We start from the raw sequence: 21,791 nt of genomic DNA, 5'->3' as shown, positions 1-21,791 counted from the left end.
AATCGGAACAAAGTGTAAGTAAGGTTTAGGTATTTGCTAAAAACCCGGACCAAACTAGGACCGAAGAAGAACATACCAGAACCGGATTGAAGTGTAGGTAAGGTTTACATCTCTTCTAAAAAACCAGACCGAACTGGGACCAAAGAAGAACCGACAGGAATTGAACTGAAGTTTATGTAAAATTCAGGTCTTTGCTAAAAACCCAGACCAGATCGGGAGCGAAGAAGAACGGACCAGAACTAGACCAAAGTGTAAGTAAGGTTCACATCTTTGCTAAAAACCCAGACCGAACTGGGACCACAGAAGAACATACAAGAACCAAACCAAAGTTTAGGTAAAATTCAGGTCTTTGCTAAAAACCCAAACCGTATCTGGGCCAAAGAAAAACAAACAAGAACCAAACCGAAGCTAAAGTAAATTTTAAGTCTTTGCGAGAAATCTGGACGGGATGGGGACTAAAGTTTAAGAACGACTAGGAACCAAATCCATTTAAGAACGACTAGGAACCAAATCCAGTCTTTACTAAAAGTTTTAAGTAAGGTTTAAGTCTTTGCTAAAAACCAAAACAGTAACATGATCTTCAAAACCCCAAACATGATCTTTGCTAGTATACATAATATATATTGATGATCTTGATGACCTGTCCCATCTATAGTTCCAGATCGTCCCCAACGTGGACGATGGATGGGACGGGACGAATTTTGTCCTATCCGACGTCTAGAGTAAGTTCAGGGACGAAGGACGGGATGGTTTTTCGCCTAATGATAAAAAAACCGTCCCGTCTAGTCATGCCAGGACGGTTTTTCGTCCAGTCTAGTCCTCCCGGTATGAATTTTCATCCCAAAATTTGTCCCGGACAAAAAACCCATTTTATATTTTTAATATATTAATATAGATTTTTTCAAGTTTTTTAGGGAATTACTAAGGAGATAGAACGCAAAGGGACATATGTACAATTATTTCTGAGTGGCATCCATTTGCATGGACATAAAAATACAGGGACTTCGATGCAAATTGTCATTGCGAGGCCACATGGCAACATCTCAACCGTCGGATGTGAATCCGGCAGTTTTCCTTCCAGATTCGTCCGGTCGATCGTCCGAGACTAGACATGGTAGTTCTGTTCTTTTTTGTGCGAATTGTTCATTCTGTTTAGTTTCCGAACACAACAAAAAAAAATTCGAACAGAACATCGCACAAACCTGTGCGTAGTTCTTTTGTTTGCTTTGTGTGAATTTTGTTCCAGTTTGTGCGAATGTGCAAAATTTTGTTCGTTTTTTTAAAAAGAAAAGAACAGAACAAAGAACAAGGCCCTGTGCGGTTCTTTTGTGCGAATTTTTTGTTCATTTTAAAATGAACAGAACAGAACACCCATGTCTATCCGAAAACTCTAAATGGACGGTATTTCGCCCCACGTAGGGCTTGACAGTCCCGGTCCGATCCGGTTTTCTGGCATGGACCTAAACTTTACCTGAAGTTCGGTCCGGTCCGGTGCAGGGGGTGGCGGTGGAGCACGGGGGTGGCGGAGGCATTGTGCGTGTGGAGAAGCGGCGAGGAGCACTTGGGGCGGGTGATGGGAAGGGCGACGGGGAAGGGGATGGTTAGTGCATGGGACAGGGTTCGGTCAGCTCCGGTTTTTAGCATGGACTAAATCTTACCTGAAGTTCGGTCCAGTTCCGTTCCAATCTTGTTCCATCCCGGTTCGGTCCGGTCGGACCGGTCCCCAGTCCAAAATGTCAAACCCTAGTCCCACGGGACGAAAACTGTCCCGTCCAAATTCGTCCCGAAATTCATCCGTATCCAACACATTTGTGTATTGATAAGTCCATTCACTATATCTGAGTTAGAGACCGATCAAGGCAAGGCAAGGCAAGAAATTGATACATCGTGGACGGGACGATTTTTTCGTCCCATCATCATCGTCATCGTCATCGTCACTGCGAGCCCAGAGTTTACTATTTATACTTCGATCTGGGAAGGACTTGGCAGTGTGAGAGGGGGGAGATGCCGTTCTTCCCCGGCAACCGCCGCGGCGGGGTAGGGCAGCCCATCCTACCCGCGACATCCCGCCATGGAAGGCCCTCCCGCAAGCTCTCCAATCCTCCCTCTTCCTCCTTCGCCTCCTCCTCATCCCGCCGGCGAGGAGCTCGCCTCAACGACCTCCTCCGACCCACCAACTCCGCCATCTTCGCCATCGCCCTCTTCCTCTCCCTCTTCTTCTTCATCGCCTTCCTCCGCCTCGGCGCCCCGACCCATCATCATCATCCCCGAGATGGAGCTCTTCCCGCGACGAAATCAAGATCCTTGATCCCCAGAAGGAGCTCTTCCCGCCGGCCCGGCACTCCCCCCTCGGCCGTGGACATCACCACCAAGGATCTCTATGATCGGATTGAGTTCCTGGATGTTGATGGCGGGGCGTGGAAGCAAGGGTGGGATGTGCGGTACGACGGCCATGAGTGGGACGAGGAGAAGCTCAAGGTTTTCGTCGTGCCCCATTCCCACAACGACCCCGGGTGGAAGCGGACGGTGGAGGAGTACTACGAGAGCCAGTCTCGGCATATCCTGGACACCATCGTCGAGTCCCTTTCCAAGGTCTGCGCGACGCATCGGTTAATTGTTGAATTGTTCTAGTCGGGGAGTATGTTTTGGCTGGAAATTCTTTGAATTTTTATTTCTGTGTCTAACCGAGTTCATACGTATCGGCAGACTCCCTCCCCCATCAAACATAGTTTTTTATTTTTTTCTCTTGATCATCTTTCGACTGGTAGTAATAGTTCTTGATAACTTTTGTTATAGAGATTACCACTCTTTTTATCTGGAAATATCAATTGCGTGTTAACTCTCAAAGTTTTACAATCCTCAAACTCGTAGAATATTGAGCTTTGATTACTCTGTGCTAGGATGAGCGCCGGAAGTTTATCTGGGAAGAGATTTCTTACTTGGAAAGATGGTGGAGAGACGCATCAAGCAGAAAGAGGGAAAGCTTCACCAGGCTAGTGAAGAATGGACAACTGGAGATAGTTGGAGGAGGTTGGGTGATGAATGATGAGGTATGACTTTGGAAGAACATCACAGATTTTTTCCACTCAGATGTTAGTGGAGAAGGAAGATGGGGCAACCTTCTAGTTCATTTAATGAATGAACTAGGATAAATGTCGCGATTCTTCAATCTGACTTGAATAAGCTTCTTTAGAAATTTGAATGGGTCATTTTCAATCGCTTGTCTTTGGAGTGACTCAGCCCTAACAGAATTCGATATTTTTTTTGCAGGCAAATTCGCACTATTTTGCAATAATAGAGCAGGTATGCCACTGAGGTTGCGAATTATCCTGGGGGTTCTTTCAATTGTAGTTATTTCTTTCTTCTTCTTGATAGACGAATGATCCAGTTTACCTGAAAATTTTATTTTTAGCCCTATTATTAATCTTATTAAAGGGTATTTTCCTATTATAAATCATATTCGTTTGATGTTTGCCAACAAACTTTTTATTCAGCTTTAGTATCCTCCTAAAATGAATTCCAGCTATATATATATCTAAGTCTTTTTGAAGTGTTTGATGTATTATTATCTTTGGCTTATTTAGCCCTAAATTGATGATTTCTTTTTGCCGAGCCATTCACACTTGACTGTACAAAATGTTCCCATTTTAGGGAGAGCTCGGCGAGTACTGCATTAGATATTTCTTTTCTTTGCGAGTTATCTCGGTACCTACGTTTTGAAGGATGCTCCTTAAAATTTATATTTTTTTGAAGAAAATGCTTCACAAAATATTGGCAGACTGAAAGATTTAATTCACAGACGAATTTATCCTGAAAGAAGCTGTCACTAGTTATTTTCCTAGTTAGAGACTATTGTGAGATTGTGAGTTGAATTTGTTTTATTTATTTCCCTATGTAGATTTGAATTCATGTGGAATCCGAGGAATTTTCATTTTAAATACGGCCCTTTGTCCCTAAATGTTTATTTTCCGTTCAAACATTTCTATGTTATAGTATTCCAGAGAGTAACACTTGATTTCTGGAATTATTGAATAAGAAAATCAAAAGAAATAATGTTCAAAGTTCCTCATTGCTGTTAACAAACGCCATTGCTTGGGTTTTTGGCAGATCATGTCACTCATTGGTGAAGTCAGTCGGTTCCAGTTTTGGGTTATAACATTTTTGAATGCCTCATTATTCTCGTTTATTTTTATTTTCTTTTATGTATGGTTTTCTGCATTATTCCTACATTTAGGGGGAGGGTTGGGGGCTTCAATGTTTCATATAGCTTCTTTAATTTGTACCGTGAAATTGGTTGAATCAGGTGGCGGAAGGAAACATGTGGCTGTTTGACACCATTGGAGTCATTCCCAAAAACTCGTGGTCGATTGATCCATTCGGATACTCAGCAACAATGGCCTACCTCCTGAAACGCATGGGCTTCCAGAACATGCTCATCCAGAGAACCCATTACGAGCTAAAAAAGGAGCTGGCCCTGCATAAGAACCTTGAGTTCATTTGGAGACAGGCGTGGGACACAGAAGAGACGACCGACATCTTTGTTCACATGATGCCCTTCTACTCCTACGACATCCCCCACACGTGTGGGCCAGAACCAGCAGTGTGCTGCCAGTTCGACTTTGCTCGCACGTACGGATTTGGCTATGAGCGGTGCCCATGGGGCCAGCATCCATTGGAGACCACCCAGGAGAACGTTCAGGAGAGAGCCCTGAAGCTCTTGGATCAGTACAGAAAGAAGTCAACCCTGTACAGGACAAACACACTCATCGTGCCCCTAGGTGATGACTTTCGGTATGTCTCAGTCGGAGAAGCAGAAGCCCAGTTCAGAAACTACCAGCTCTTATTTGACTACATCAACTCCAATCCTGGTTTGAAGGCAGAGGTAAAGTTCGGCACATTGAACGACTACTTTGAGACCCTGCGAACTGAAGCAGAGAGAGTTAATTATTCTCGCACTGTGGAGGTGGGCTCAGGGGAGCTGCAAGGCTTTCCATCTCTGTCTGGAGATTTCTTCACTTATGCAGACAGGCAGCAGGACTACTGGAGTGGGTACTACGTCTCAAGGCCATTCTTCAAGGCCGTGGACCGGGTCCTGGAACAGACTCTGCGCGCGGCAGAGATGATGCTTGCCTTGGTGTTGGGATACTGCGACTCGTCTCCTTGTTCGCGGCTGCCCACGTCCTTCTCCCACAAGCTGACAGCAGCAAGGAGGAACCTTGCCCTCTTCCAGCATCACGACGGAGTCACTGGCACCGCCACAAACCATGTCGTGGAGGACTACGGGACGAGAATGCATGTCGCCTTGCTGGACTTGCAGAGTTTCATGGCCAAGGCTGCAGAGCTGCTGCTCCTGGGCCAGACCCAGCGCCAGAAATCTGAGCCCCAAGCATTGTCTCTGCTGCAGCCTGTGCAGGTGAGGTCCCAGTATGATGTGCAGCCGGTGCACCGGGTCCTGGCCATGGCGACAAACGAGGTCAGGTCAGTGGTTCTGTTCAATCCCTTGGAGCAGGACCGAGACGAGGTGGTCATGGTGGTTGTTGACAGCCCGGATGTCTGTGTGCTGCATTCAAACTGGTCTGGCGGGATTCCGAGTCAGATTTCCCCGGAGCTGGAGAAGCATGGTGACCAGGGAAGGGTGATTGTCAAGGACCGGCACCGTCTCTACTGGAGAGCCTATGTTCCTGCCTTGGGCTTGTCCACCTACCACATCTCCCTTAGCCATGAGGGCTGCCAGAGAGTGCAGCCAGCTAAGCTCAAGCTGGCCTCCTTGTCGTGTCCAGCTGCCTCCCCTTATCCCTGCTCTGAGCTTCCGAAGGAAAGAGGAGATGAACTGCAACTGCAGAATGGGCATTACACTTTGAGCTTCAACCTCAAGACTGGCCTCATTAACAGCTTAACTTTGATTGGGTACTCTGAAAAGACTCAGCTTTCGGTGGGGGAAGAGATGGGCATGTACTCCAGCCAAGGCAGTGGCGCCTATCTGTTCAAGCCCGTTGGGGAGGCTCAGTCAGTGGTGGAAGGCGCGGGGTTGGTTGTTGTTTCCGAGGGTATCTTGATCACTGAGTTGTGGTCGCTTCCCAGGACACAGTGGTCCAAGTCGCCCTTCTCCCACAGCACCCGCCTCTACCACGCTGAAGGCACTCTCCAGGAGATGTACATTGAAAAGGAGTACCATGTCGAGCTCACTGGCCATGAATTCAACGACAAAGAGCTCATTTGCAGGTTTAAAACAAGTGTTGACAGTGGTGAAGTGTTCCACACAGATCTTAATGGGTTCCAGACGAGCAGGAGGGAGACATACCAGAAGATCCCGCTGCAGGGGAATTACTACCCAATGCCAGCTTTGGCTTTCTTGCAGGGATCTGACGGTATCCGCTTTTCCGTTCATTCCAGACAGGCCCTTGGTGCAGCGAGTCTGAGGAGTGGGTGGCTGGAGATCATGTTGGACCGGAGGCTTGTTCAGGATGATGGTCGTGGGCTTGGCCAGGGTGTGATGGACAACCGACCCATGAATGTCGTCTTCTTCATCCTCCCTGAGAAGAATGTCTCTGCAGCTGCTGCTTCTTCTGGGTCTCAGCCCCTCCAACCATCCCTTCTCTCCCACCAGGTTGGAGCCCACCTCAACTACCCCGCCCATCTCTTCGTCACCAGGGCAGCTCAGCTGCTGATTTCAGCATCATCATCTTCATCATCGTCATCCTCATCATTTGCACCACTGGCAACGCCTCTCCCATGCGATATGCACATGGTGAGCTTGAAGGTGCCTCGGCCACTAAGATACTACCAGTCGCAGACAGAGCAGAGGTTTGTGATGGTGCTGCAAAGGCGAGGATGGGATGGCTCCTATCATCATGTATGTTCTCCGCTGGGAGATGAGCCTCTCAGCCTGCTGGACATGTTCAAGGAGCTGGAGGTCGGTAGTGCCAGAGCCACCTCCCTCAACCTCATGCTAGAAAGTGCAGAAATGCTTGGTTACACTGAGCAGGTGGATGATGCTGCCATGGAGGGCCAGGCTTTGATGTCCCCCATGGAGATACAAGCCTACAAGCTCGATATCAAGCCGCGGAACGTTGACCAGTGAAGTAATGAACTAGAAATAGGCAAGTATTAAATTCCTTGTTAACTATATTGACACAGTTATTAAATTCCTTGTTAACTATGCATGAACTTCTGATTTGGTATAGGGTTGAAGATGTTCTAAACGGAACCGATCTCAGTTGGAGCATCTTGAATTTTCCGCTTGGGTTTCCATTTTGTTTGGATTAAGATTACTGCTGAGCAATATATGCATGTCCTTCTCCAGCATTGTACTATTGCAAATTTTATTAAGGAAAATCCTCTGCTGTCCATCCATACCCATGTTCCTAATTTTACACTGGGATATTTCTAGACGATGGTGAGATCATTCTGGTCCTTCTGATTGATAAACTTTGAACGAGGATTAAATGGGTCTTTATTGCCCATCTTTTTTTTTTGCCTTGCTTGCATGCATGCATTTTTGTTTTTGAACAGTTGCATGCATGCATTTTAAACTTAACAAGATCAAATCACCTTATATTAGACCACGAAGTTGTTAAGGACCTTGCTGACAAGATGCTCCCCGTAGATGACCTTGCCGTACTGGGACATCCCACCTGTCTTCTCCTTGCAGAAAGCCATTGGCTCGATCGGTGCATCAAAATTTGTCTTCCCAGGAGAACGGCACTCATTAGTCATTAATAAGGGACTTTCAGTTGTGGAGAAGAAGTTACAATTATCTACCTCATAGAAGAAGGCTACAGAGGTCCGGTACTTGGGAGAAGAGTTTAGCACCCGATGAATCGTGGGCTGATATTTGCCATTGGATAGAATCTGCGAAACCCAGCAACTTGCAAAGTCAGCCTGCTCTTCGAGAAGAAGAGATGGAAGAGAAGCGGCATAGAGTGGACCTTCAACATGTCGCCAATGTTGCAGACAAAGGTGCCTTCCACAGGAGGCACATCAATCCACTCGCCAGACTTGTTCTTAACCTGGAGAACCAATCCATGATCATCATGCATGACTGAGATGGCTGATCAAACGTTTCAATTCGTCTGATAGAAAAAAAAGGAGGAAGTGACGACCTGGAGGGCAGTGATGTCGCCATCCTGGTTGACCAGGGTCAGAAGACCTGCGCAGAATAAATGAAATTATAGGAAACTGTTATCTTTAAAGTGAACTTTTGGGAAATTGGAAAGGAGAATGAGAGAAGGAAGGCTGAAAACAGCACTTCATTCCATTACGTCTACTTTCAATGAGCAGATAGCTGATTACGAAATCACATAAAATACCCTTCTAAAAGACTTGAGTGGATAAATTTAAGAATGCTTGAGACAAACTTTGCCAAACTACGGCTTCTATTTTATCTCCAGGGGAAAATAAGTTGGAGCAATTGAGCAAAGTTTGTGAGAGCTCAAAAATTTTGTCCAGGAAAACATAGTGAAAATACAGAGTTCATAAACTATGGTCTCACCATAATCTGTGTGAGCTCCACTGCACATCCATCGGCCAGATCCATTGAAGGAGATGAGTGAGTCAATTTCTTATGGAAAATTGAGAAGCATAAGAGAGAAAGAGATCTACGGTGTTACCATCCTAGGCCGTCTTCCTGCATTACATCCCTTTTTGAACTAAATCCAGGATAGCCAATCAAACGCATTACCCAAAACGGATTTCCTGCTACATCCCCTTCAAATGCATCGTCAGGCCCACCCAGCGCCACTGCGATCCCGCGCATAATTTTTCTTGAAAGCTCTGCATGATATTGTAACCGTTGAACTCAAGGGATTATTACCTTGAGAAGACTATGCCAATTCACCAATGGGTCAGAGAAGAAGAATAAACCTTTAAGCTTAGTGGAATATTCAGTCATCTGTTCTTTGAAATCCTTGGGTTGCTCTGGCCTGTGAAGTATAGGAATTTAAGTAAACTAATGTAGCAGCTTGTAGCAAGAGGTAAGAAGTAGGTGATTAAAATTTTGTAGTCATAGAAATGAACGAAAATAACTTGAAATTGATTGTTTTGACTATGCTTTGTTTTGTTCTCAAACTCTGTAAATCATGTTTCTATTCAGTTATAAGGATAAAAAGTCAAGCGAAAAATGAGCTGACTAGCATAGAAGTATCAACTCATTATGTATCAGAACTCCTACATTTTAAGTAATTACCCAAAAGATCCTAATGAAACACAATCATGCGCAAGGTTTTTTCACTCTCAATATTCACTGTGAAACTAGATCTAATTTCAGTACAGATAATTATCCTTTTCAAAAAATACAGTTCATTATTTTCTGGCCTTGTTTAAACTCTATCTTCTTAATCCTGTTGATCCTCCAGCTTTTTATGGGTTCAAGATATATTGTAATAGCGTATCATGTGCACGTCACGTGATACATTGTCTGAAATATGGAACTAGTTGTTACAACGGCACCTGTATACATTCACCTAATCAGAAACATAGAAATGCTCTTTTGTTTTTCTTTCTCCCGTTCTCCTAAGAGTCTTTCTCCTTCCCAACGGAAATAGCTCTCTATGTCTGCATCTATCTTCCCAATATCTTGGCATGGTATCAGAGCAGGTTGAGAAGAGCTGAGCATGACAGACAAGCTACTGAACGGCTTACCTACGGACGACCGACGACTTAAATACAGACGACCAATGACTTAACGACAGACGACCAATGACTTACTGATGGACGACTGATAGATGGGCTACCAACAACGGACGAGCTGAGCACGACAAACAAGCAATACTTCTCAGCTATGCATGCGGAACTTTCTTGTTCAACTTACCTGAACCATCTTCCTGATTTCTCGCCAACGGGAAAGAGGGACAATTCTTGTTCTGATAAGAAGCCATCATCCCAACTGAATGGTCGATGGATTGACGACTGAACGCATCTCTACCGTCTAACTGGTAGATTGACAGAGTGTTTCTGATCATCTGGACGAAGAGCTAAAATCAAATTTTGATTCCAGGTGTGAAGTTCCAATTTCTCTCGTCCAAGATCTATCTCATTGGATTACAATATTTTTTGCTTATCTCAGTTCATAGCACTTGTTGGGAAATAGGTGGTGTGGCCTATTAGGTCCACTAGACCTTAGCCCACTAAGGATTCCCTCTCTTAATCCCACATTTATAAATCTCCAATACTCTCTCTCTCAGCTCTATATATGGGCATGTATCCCTTCTTTTTCTAAGTAACAAAGTTCTATCTTCTTCAACAGCACTTGATCTATATGGCCAAAGTTGAAGCCAAGTATGAGATGAATGCTGGTCCTAGTGTTGGACAGCTTCATCTAGGGGAGGGATGGTACACCCATCTCCCTGTCACAGCGCCCTATAATATATTTACGGGATATTAGACTCTATGTCACAACTTATATCAATGGACTAAGTACATTAAGGTCATATTCAGACCTCGTGGCAACTCTATCACCTTAGAGAGCTCCCACCTGCAGAATCTAATAAATGCTATCAGAAGTGGCATTGCGAGGAAGGTATCTTGTTTACCTGGATATTAGACTCTATGTCCTCTGATTTGAGTCTTCATTATTTGGACTTTGTTACTGTCAGAGATGTGAGATTATGTTCTCAAACACTACTCAATGCATGAAGATGAATCCCATATCGGGGATTTAGTCAACTTTCTATGCAACTTATGCAAGAACATCGGACTGCTTTAGCTTATGCCAATGAACTTCAAGCATTGTGGAAAGAGATCAACTTCTATCGGCCTCCTACAAGAAACTGGGTGGATCGTATCTATATCCTACATGATTGGATCTATCGTTCTCAAGGGTCTAAGACCAGAGTTTAAATCCACGTGAGCGCAATTGTTCAATTGAGAAAATAAGCTGAATTTCGAAGATACTGTGATTCCAGTATGCAAAGAAGGTCGACTAGGTATTGCCACAGGAGATAGTCATGGGATTGCAGAGAGTACTTGTGCTGTTCAACCACCCACAATAGATCTAAGACACAACATCAAAGTATACAACATCATAGAAAACAAGCACAATGTGATGCTGGTAATCAAGGCGGATGTCAGGTGAAACCACCACGAGGGGATGACAAGGATCATCTACCGTGCAGTCATTGTCGTCCAGCCCGGGCAACGAAACAAGTGAGCAAAGGCCATAATGTTATCTCAACAAGTGACAGACCAAAAGTGATTTAGCCGAACGGTACTGGACTTCAGGAACAAAGCTTTAATCTTAGTAGAGAGGTAGTTCTCCAACTCAAGAACCTTTTGAAAGTTTACAACTGTCATAACCTTTTGAAACTTTTGAAAGCTTTAATCTTATTGGATCGACATCCCTTTCTCACTCAGCTAACTCTTTTGCTACTCCTTTATTAGAGCACTGTCTCATCGGTCAAACGTATGGATCCTTGACTCTGGAGCCACTAATCATATGACTCCATCTAGAGATCTTTTTAAGTCCTATAAACTTGCACTTGTGGTTGAAAGGTTCACAAACTGCTGATGGTACCTTGCTACCTGTAGTTGGCATTGGTTGCATCGAGGTTGCACCGATATTGATTCTTACTTGTATTTTTCTTATTCCAGAGCTATGCGTCAGTTTACGATCTGTCCAGCTATTTGCTCCATTGTCATCTTGTAAGTTAATTTTTGATAGCCTTCACGCATTCCCTTGCGACAAGGTGGCAGGCCTGAAGCATGTGATAGCTAGAATCTTGGAAGGACTCTACTACTTATGCCAGCCACAAGGGACCAAGGCGGCACATTTCCAAGCCTCAACTGCAGCATCTACGAGGGACGAACAATTCTGGCTCTGGCTCCTCCATCGGCAATGAGGACACCCGTCATTTTCTGTTATGAAAGACATGTTTCCCAACTTATGTTCTCATTTGAAAATGATTACCTTAGTTTGTGATGTATGTCAATTTGCTAAGCATAAGCGCACCACCTACCCCCTTTCTTTTCATGGAGCCACACACGTTTTTGAACTAATACATTATGATGTGTGGCAACCAGCCCCATTTTCGGATCTTCATGGCTTTCGATGGTAAGTTAATTCTTATAGATGATGTGAGCCATTTTTGTTGAATTCACCTTATGAAGCACAAGTCTGAAGTTACTAACATTATCTGTGGCTTTCTAAGTATGGTTTATTGTCAGTTTGAGGTAAAATTAAGAGTTTCCGCACTGATAATGGAGGTGACATAAACTCTGATGTGTTACATCTCTTACGTGATCAAGGAATTAGACATGAAACTTCATGTCCACATATACCTCAACAAAACGGCATAGCTGAACAAAAATTAGGGCATATTTTGGAAAAGACCAGAGCCCTTACAATCCAGAGGTATGTCCCAGAAACGTTTTGGGATGAAGCTGCTATCCCAAAGGTAAAAAACCCCTGGAGACAGTTCAAACATCTTATCTGAATATGTGATTCCAACTCAACCTTGAGCTGCCTCTTTGGATATGAATGTTATGTTGATCTACATCTACACCAGACAAACATGTTAACTCCTTGCGCCTTAACCTGTGTGTTTGTTGGATATGCAAAAGGGATATAAATGCTACCTCCCTACAAGATATATATTTGTATTTGAGAGCGGCAAAAGGGGCACAACCATCCAAGGGATATAAATGCTCGCGCCTTAGTTGAGCTTGTTCCTCAACTTACTCGGTTAACACCGTACCCTTTCCATTACACTCGCCAGTGGATTAAATCTACCCTTGTACATCACCCACAGCGCCGCCAAAGTCCTATATCTATGTCAAAAAAACCAGCCACTGCCTTAGACATGCCAATGCCAATTCAGGATGGTACTAAGCTCTGTCGTACCACACGCTTCCCGTTAAGTGACCTTACTTACCAGAACATTACTCCAGCTCATAAGGCATTTCTGATGGATCTACAACAGGTTACTATTGCCAAGTGAGTTTCTAATGCTTTGGCTCATCCACAATGGCGGACAACTATGGATGCTGAAAAGGAGGCTCTATATGCAAATCAAACCTGGGAACTCACTCCTTTGCCAGCAGGGAAACATGCTATAGGCTGCAAATGGGTGTACACCATAAAGTACAAAGCAGGAGGTCAACTTTATCTGTACAAAACAAGGCTGGTTGCCCAAGGATATGCACAACAGTATGGTATTGATTACAAATAAAACTTTTGCCCTTTGGCAAAAATGAACACTATATATATTCTTAGCGGCATGTTACAATTGGGAACAGATCCAATATGATGTAAAAAATGTGTTTCTGCATGGCGAACTACAAGAAGAAGTATATATGAAACCACCTCCAGGATATGATCAACCCTCCAAACACGTTTGTCGTCTCCGCAAGGCACTCTATGGTTTGAAACAATCTCCCCGTGCTTTTGGTTTGCCAAATTCACCAAGACTATAACTGATCTCAACTATAATCCATGTGATGGTAATCATACCCTTTTTTACCACCATAGTTCCTCTGGCCAGATTGTCCTCATTGTCTATGTGGATTACATCATTATAACCGGCAATGACTCTCATGGTACTGTTACTTTAAACCAGCACCTTAAAGAAAACTTTGATATCAAAAATTTAGGACTCCTTACTTCTTACGTCATGCTCAAACTGCAAAGGTATTGGCGAATAGGTTGAGGCAGCTGATGCAGTGTTAGAACACGAACAGTGTAGGAGCAAGACTTGAATCCACAAGTCTTGCTTTACTTGAAGCAGCCAAGTCCTGAATCTACAGATCTCCAATGCTTAACTCCACAAGGGGTTGTGCTTCAATTCACAAGCACTAAAGCACTCTCTAGCAAAGAGAACACTCAGAGAGGAGAAACATGAGTTTCAATAAATTATACACTTCAATAATGATCCTTCAAGGGTACATGGGGGCCTTATTTAGGCCACAAAAAGTGCAGGGTCGTCCATATTGACAAAACCCCTGAAAGGACAACTCAAAACATTGAAAAAACAACTCTGAAAAGCTGAAACAGAGGATAAGCAGCCTGACAGGACTGAGTAGAGATGTCCTGTAGATTCTGGTGCCTATAAAATCTGTTAGGAGATATTTGCATGGCTCAAGAAGATCATGGTAGACAAAACAGAATATCAGCAGCTCTGACAAGCTGGAGCAGAGATTCTGCAGATTGTGGCAGAGGATTCTGTCAGAGAAGAATCTGTCAGAGGATCCTGTCAGAGAAAATCCTGTTAGAGCGGAGGATCATGTATGGGTAGAGCTTTAGGGGTATCCACGTGTATTTCGGATGGTCATTGCTTTGTCTGGTGACCACCTCCTCCAATAATCTTGCAAAAAAAATTCTATATTTTTTCTTTGTGCTTCTCGTGAATCTACTGGCAATGAAATCCGCAGAGGCAATGTGAATTAGTATATATATATATATACTCATAGTGACTCTAATTCATAAATATATATATTGCATTCAACCAACTGGATTCATCAACAAAAAACATGGAATAGAATCGCAAATCATGGTCCAAAAGGAAGTTGAACATGAAGAAAATGACGAGATTACCATGGATTAGTGCCTTCCATAACTTTTCCAAGATCGCTGTACATTCCAGGTGTCACCTCTCTATAATACTGCAATAAATAAAAAGATGAGTAAGACGGGATTGAAGACGGCACATGGTCAGTGCTAACAGTTAAACCAAAAGCATACATCTATGGCTTCATGATTGTCTGGTCGACCCTCGGTTATGTTCTCTGCAAGCTTTTGGTATCCTCTGCAATAGGTGATTATGATTGATTTAGGTAGTAGAGTGAGAAATCCTGAATAACAAAAATCATTAATGAAGTAACACTGCGTTGTGGCGTAAAATTGAATGACAACCATCAGAAATAATCAACGTAGACCATGAACAATAAACAATGGAAATGTGTTTCTAGATGGAGGACCTGAAGCCAGTAGCTCTTGACAACTTGATCTTTACTTTTTCCTCTAATGGAAGGTGAAAAAACCTGCGGGTTAATTCTCTGGCATTCTTTATCAACGAGTCTGAAACTCCATGTCCTTTCTGTTTGATTCGAAGAGTGAACAAAACAAATCAACATAATAAAAGATCTACAAAGAATTTAAACATTTCAAAATTCTGGAACGAATCACTTCTATTCCAGTTATTAATACATAAACAACAAAAAATCTTGTCAGTCAGAACCTATAAGTTTAACTGTTTCTTCATAGTCATGTCTTTACATTGTTGGGTTTTTTAAATTGTTGGAGTATCATGGGCCTGTCTATTAGCTCAGTGTATAACCTAACTGGTTATTTAAACCAGGTTATCCCTTGTGAAGCGAAATTTGTTTTTGGGTCTCAAATCCTGTTCTTATTTTTTTCCTGCTCTCGTAGGGTTCATCAGAGAAGTTCATTGATGGGAAGTGAATATATCCTTCGTCATTGCTCACAAATCTCAACTACAAAGAATCGCATACTGAATCTATCTTCATGTATTAACTGCATCTCGAATCATTGTTTCCTTTTAAAAAAAGAGAAAGATCACCCAGACAACCAATGTACTTGAAGCAACCTAGACTACGTCTCATATCATGTACTTGAAGCAAGGAAGAACAACCAATGTTACCTGCCTCTGAATGTGTAGTGGCCTTCTCTGAATGCGTAGTGTTCTTCACATGTTTTGATTGTGATACATTATACTCGAGGCATTACAAAAGAAAGAACAGGAAGACGCCAGGTCAACAGCCATTAGGTGTACCTGTTGACTAAAGAGGGGGAGAACCCTTTTAAATAATGAAGGGGAGTGCGGGGACTGACACCTTTTTTATAAGTTCTTCAAGACTGGCAGTTACAAGCCATCAGGGGCTGGAGCAGCAGGAGAAGGCCTGCTGAACCAGAGGAGGGGTGCTATACCAGTGAAGGGTAGCGCTTCCACATTTTCCCATTCTATCTGGTTCGTTCCTATTTTTCCCCTGGATCAATTTACATTAGGCTATATCAATGTTTTCTTGATTGAATATGGTGATGACATTTTTCTTTCTACAATCGGGTGTCCAGATTGTGATTTGGGTATTATCTGATTCTTTCATTCTGATTTAATGAATTTTGATTTGAGATCCAATGTGGAAAAGACACTTTACCGATGGAGTTTGTCACTAAATTTATCCACCAAAGGGATGAGATAACAGTTGGGAATTCATTTTTTAGGGCAAGATAATCAAGAAAGAATATTCTCATTTTCAAAAAAAAACCTGAAATGGATGGGATAACAGTAAGGAACTCATTTTCAAAGCATATTGTCATGCGCAACATCTCTTTTATCTTGAAGCTTTCTATTTTTCAGAAGGAAAAACCCTTCCTTTGGAAACTGTTGTTTCCATGACATTTCTAAGCTCCCTTCTTTTGCTTGGGCCAGGGGGACAGCCACCTACAGTTCTAGAAGTACAGGGTTTAACTTTTTCACAGTTTGCCATAAATTCTTCATAGAGATGCCTTATTTACTGAGCCTCAGGTCCCCTAGGATCTGATATGATCCTCTATCCAATACCCAAGGGTATCTCCAGTCTTTATGCCCATTAAGGGCACTTTACTCATGTAGCATTTCTCTTGAGATCCTTTTAGCCCTCCTCGTTAGGAGGGCGGTCAAGAATTAAGGTAATATGGCTATTTGCTGAGCACTAGAAAATATGGCTCCACCGCAAGGAGATCAGTTCCAAAGGATGAGAAGAGTCGTTGGTTTAGCCTCTGCCTGATTTAGAGGGAGGTGTACAGAGGGAGTGGGAGTCCCTTGAGTCAAGGGCGTAATTATAATTTTCTTCATATTAATCATACAGGAAGGACCACTAATCCCAGGGGACCTCTCCCCCTTTTTCCATAAGGAGGAATAGGGTGAGATTGCCACGTGCCTCACCACCTCGTCCCTCTGTGTCTCAGCCCCATCCCCTCTCGATCGCCTCACCTGATCTTCAGCCAGCCCCACCAATTCAATCCCTGCACCTGCTGATCCATTCTCTTTTAGTCTTCTACAATGCCCATTGCCTTGACTGTCAACTCCTCACCATGTCTTTGGGCAGCTTGTCCCCGGTCGATCCCTGCCATCTTTGTTCGACCCTTCCTTTTCCCGCTCCCTCGATACAAACCGACATCAAGGTTCATATCAGGATCACACTGACCTGACTGGTACCAAGAAATTTAATACCAATCAGGTCCTAGTTAGCATGCTGCAATCCCAATCTGATACAAGCAATTCACGTGCCAATTTTGTTGTACTTATATCTTGAAAAACGATCAGTCAATTGCAATTCAATTGAATGTAAACTTCAATCCAAAAGACTATCTGGAAGTATCTAAGATTTTTATTCAGAAAAGAGAAGGAAGATAGACGAAAGAGGCATCCTGGCAGACTCCTCCGGCCACAGTGACTCCACGCTCTAGCCTCCGGTCACTATGACCATGCTCCGTTTCTGAGTGACCCTCTTGATATGTGACTCTAGATGCTGCCCTTTCTCTTCTTTATCCTCCGATACATTCTGGTAAAGAATGTATCACAATGTTTTTAGCTTCTGCATCACTAGTTCAATATTAGAGTTGCCAAGAACCAATGAAGAAAATCTTAGTGTGCCTCTGATCCCCGAAGCTGTTAGACAACATCTTTGGAAACTCCTTTCTCTTGTGTTTGAAGATTGCAATAACTCCAAACAAATAAATTGAGTCCATGAGTCCTGTTACCTTTAAATCCCTTCTTTGTGCCTCAACCTTTGCAGTTCTAGGTTGTCTTAGTCCCAACACCTGATTCAAGGATATATGAGCTGTGAAACAGGATCCCTGCCCTCCTGGCAGTGTCCAATTTCGGCCCAATCTCATGCCTCCCACAGAAGGAAGTGGTTATTAATCCATAGTTAAATCTTTATGTTTCTTGGACTCATACAGCTTTAACCGTGTCAAAATATATGTAAGCTTGGTTTATTTTAGGAAGCATTGAATCTAAGATAGAAGCAAATAAAACAAACATCCTCCGACTGCCATTTCATGTTCGGTTGTCCAGTAGGAACAGGTGCATTTTCAGTCAAGTGATACAGTTGGCCTGAGGGCGAAAAATATTCTGAATATATCACGTCCATTGTTAGAGGTTATGGCCCATAAAAGGGTTGCGAGATGGTATTCAAGGAAGATGCGAAAAACATTTTTCCCGTAACTACGTAACATTGCCTGCTGGGCCAAGGTTTGCACCACTCATCGTTTCCTCGTAGGCCTTCGTTAACAAATGTGTACTCTGCATCAGTTTCCAAATATTTTCGAAGATAAAAAAATATAATCAAAGATCAATTAAAATATGCATAAAAACGAAAAATCGTTTTTGCGCAATAAAGTAATGAATCATGCTCACTGGTATTTAACATTTACCACATAGAAAAATCCTGCATCTTTGCATGCTTGATCTAGCAACTTGACAACTTCATCGACTTGTTGAACTTCATAAAGATCGAGGTTACCATGCTCCTCCAATAAAGTGCTGACGTCTGCATGAAATGGAGCTTAGTACTCAACCTAAATGGTATGAGGTTTAATCAGTTAGCGAAATATAAACCTAAAAGCTAAAACACGTTAACCTGAAATAAATGAAACGAGACATCAACGAGCCTTGCCAGAAATTCTGCTCAAAGAGATAGAATTTGTTCTCTCTGCCGCTTGAATCAGGTAGCCCCAACAACGAAGGATCTTTATAATACTTGATCTTTAATCTATGAGACAATTTAGTTTTTTGGGTTCACATCTTTCTCACGAACGATAACGTGAATAAATCTGTGTAAAAGTTACCAACATATTTTAAAGGTTTCTTTTCTAAATTTCCATTACGAATCCTCACTTTTGGAACGGAAAAATATGAATTTTTTACAATATCAGATTCCGTGAGCCAGTTTATCGTATCATCCAAGAGACAGAAATTTCGGATGCACACATCAAGTATTATTAAAGGAAAATGTCATTCTAGAGATGATTCAGATACAGATGATCGGTTCCTACACTAATTCTCATAACTTCGTTTCCCTATCGCCTCCCAATCCGAGTTGATCACTCGGAGATGCCTACCGAGTATCTAAAACTTTAGTCGGAGCAATATTCTTGTCTTTCTGAAATAAAAGATCGAAAATAGATTCCGGCGTGTCGTTGAGAAACTTCGATGAGATCAAATGTTGATTTCCCAGCACAATTTGAAAAAACCACATCACCCAAGGAGAGAGTAATCGACCAAAGATGAATCCGATTGATAATTTTTCAACTTCCTAAGTCGAGAGGAAGATTCGAAGGGATCAGAAAACTACCGATTATGGGAATAGCCGAAAAATCAGTGGTCATTGAGCTTGAGCTTTGTGGCAATAGAAGAATCAATGCGCAGGCTTGATGATCCCAGATGATGTACCTCAATCTTCTGCCTGCACTGCTCGATGGTGCAGGACGCTATGCTAGACGGTTCGAGACGGGCCTCGTGATAAAACAGGAATCAGAGGTTTTATGTTAATATTGTACAGTAATTAACTTTCCATTCAGACACCATACTCTGTATACTGTTTCATGTTCACTAAAATAGGTAGACTTTTATTTTACTTGTAAAATTTCTGCTTCATTTAGTAAATACAATAAAATAGAGGGGATTTTCTTATGTTTGAGATAAAAAATATGCAGAACCTTCAGGAAATGATATGCTAATTTTCTTGTTTTTTCAGAGTTTTACATCACTCGTCCGTTTTTTTCTCTGTGAATGTGCTTATTGACCATGGAAGAAAATTGCAAAGGGGATTAGAAGATCCTAGGGGTGGGAAATTCCCTGTTCGGCATTGGATGAATGCTGTTCGTCAACAAACAACATGGAAAAATCCATGTTCGTGTTCGTATTCATGTTTGGTTAGTTCAGGTTCGTTCGCAAACAACACAGGTTTTGGAAGACCTCTATTTTTGTGGAAAAAATGGCAAATCTGACTTACGTATTTTTTCATTGGCAATAATCATTATATCTTCAATACTTTTTAGTCAGTGTTTAAAATAAAAAAGTCACTCTAAAACTGATGGTTTAAATGATTAATATAATTAATTTCAGGAATATTAATAATGAGGTAGACTTTGACTTCAGCTATCTTTTTCATGCAAACAATCACTAGCTATCGGATATTGTTTAGATATAGCATCTAGGCATACAAGAAATGGTCCGCTATCAAATATTTTCTATAATTTATGGTATAAATCAGTAGAAGAATTAATATTGAAATATCCATTGCCACCCCTACAAGTTAATTGGCCAAGTTTTGGAGAGGTGAAGCGGCTAACATTATGTTGGACTAAGGCAACCATTGCTGGAGTGAAGTTCCAATGATCCTAAAATATGCTATCACTCCACTAGGTAGAGTTTATTTCTCTTGCACGCCTTGCGAGGATGTAGGGCTCAGTCACGACTCTGGTGGAGCTACATGAAGGAGCTCTGTAAGGATGTACTTGATGCTTACCCCAATTAGTGCGATTTTCTCGCTGGAGAATGGTCGTCCATCGCCTATGGTGACATCATTCATGGCTTCAATGCTATCATCATGGTTGTTGTTAGCTTAAGACTCTGACCTAACAACGATAGCAAAAGAGTCACAGGGTTGGTTTGCTAGTCTCTATTGGAGAAGTCATATAAGCCAGCCTGGTATGCATCAAGGTTGAGCTCCCACTTACTCCTCTATCCCGCTGACGCCATCAACATTCGGCGAGCCCTGAATACTAGCTATTCCTTAGCCAATGGATAGATATAAATTTCCTTGTGGTAGTGCATTAACTCGTTTTCCAGAACGGGTAGAGTGGCTACTCCTCACCTTACACATTCCATTTGGTTCACAGGGACGTTGGGAAGTCGATTGCGTCCAATAAAACTTCGTCAATTTAACTACTTGTCTCAATTGACGGTGACTTAGTTTTACTTGGCGCTATTTTCTCAAAACTTGATTCATACATTTGGTAACTAGTGCATTTGTAGTTGTTAACTTTGGTCTAACACAAGCCGTCTGATCCCGGCCTTCGTGGTGTTACATCAGATAGAGATAGACATAGAGATAATGATTTTGAAATAGACATATAGTTATAGATGAAGATAGAAATAGAGATAGAGATAGATATATAGATACAGATAGACATGGATATAGAGATTGAGATATAGATAGACATTGAGATATACAGATACAGATACAGATACCGCTGGATATAGAGATAGAGATACATATATAGATAGATATTGAGATACAGATAGATATAGGCATAGTAAGCTTAAGATAAAGATACAGATAGAGATAGAAATCGACATAGAGATAGAGATAGAGATAGAAATAGAGATAGAGATAGAGATAGAGATAGATATAGATAGAGAAAGAGATATAGATAGAGATAGAGATAGAGATAGAGATAGAGATAGAGATAGAGATAGAGATATAAAGAGAGATAGAGATAAAGATAGAGATATAAAGAGAGATAGAGATAGAGATAGAGATAGAGATAGAGATAGAGATAGAGATAGAGGTAAAGATAAAGATAAAGATAGAGATAGAGATAAAGATAAATATACAGATAGAGATAGAGATAGAGATAGAGATAGAGATAGAGATAGAGATAGAGATAGAGATAGAGATAGAGATAGAGATAGAGATAGAGATAGAGATAGAGATAGAGATAGAGATAGAGATAGAGACAGAGGTAAAGATAAAGATAAAGATAGAGATAGAGATAAAGATAGATATACATATAGAGATAGAGATAGATATAGAGATAGAGATAGAGATAGATATAGAGATAGAGATAAAGC

General features: G+C 42.1%; 2 protein-coding genes across 2 annotated transcripts; one reads left to right on the top strand and one right to left on the bottom strand.

Moving 5' to 3' along the window:
* The first annotated feature begins 1,983 nt into the window (after positions 1–1,983).
* On the top strand, positions 1,984–7,347 carry GMII (golgi alpha-mannosidase II). The gene is made up of 5 exons (XM_078582866.1): positions 1,984–2,592; positions 2,901–3,050; positions 3,271–3,303; positions 4,304–7,100; positions 7,185–7,347. The coding sequence occupies exons 1-4, from the start codon at positions 2,005–2,007 to the stop codon at positions 7,079–7,081; spliced, it is 3,549 nt and encodes a 1,182-aa protein (XP_078438992.1). The 5' UTR covers positions 1,984–2,004; the 3' UTR covers positions 7,082–7,100; positions 7,185–7,347.
* LOC144709335 (2-oxoglutarate (2OG) and Fe(II)-dependent oxygenase superfamily protein) lies at positions 7,296–19,472 on the bottom strand. The gene is made up of 12 exons (XM_078582867.1): positions 19,288–19,472; positions 18,368–18,483; positions 14,908–15,026; positions 14,672–14,735; positions 14,525–14,592; positions 8,863–8,921; positions 8,610–8,772; positions 8,492–8,511; positions 8,103–8,149; positions 7,929–8,009; positions 7,762–7,851; positions 7,296–7,686 (listed from the first exon to the last, which is right to left on the bottom strand). Exons 1-12 carry the CDS (start codon positions 19,319–19,321, stop codon positions 7,558–7,560), a joined length of 990 nt encoding a protein of 329 aa, XP_078438993.1. The 5' UTR covers positions 19,322–19,472; the 3' UTR covers positions 7,296–7,557.
* Between the last annotated feature and the right edge of the window lie 2,319 nt (positions 19,473–21,791).

Source organism: Wolffia australiana, chromosome 11 (assembly GCF_029677425.1).
Source record: "Wolffia australiana isolate 7733 chromosome 11, ASM2967742v1".
In the NCBI taxonomy this organism is placed as follows: domain Eukaryota; kingdom Viridiplantae; phylum Streptophyta; class Magnoliopsida; order Alismatales; family Araceae; genus Wolffia; species Wolffia australiana.
Note: the sequence above shows the minus strand (reverse complement) of the source record. Positions and strands in the feature narration are given on the sequence as shown.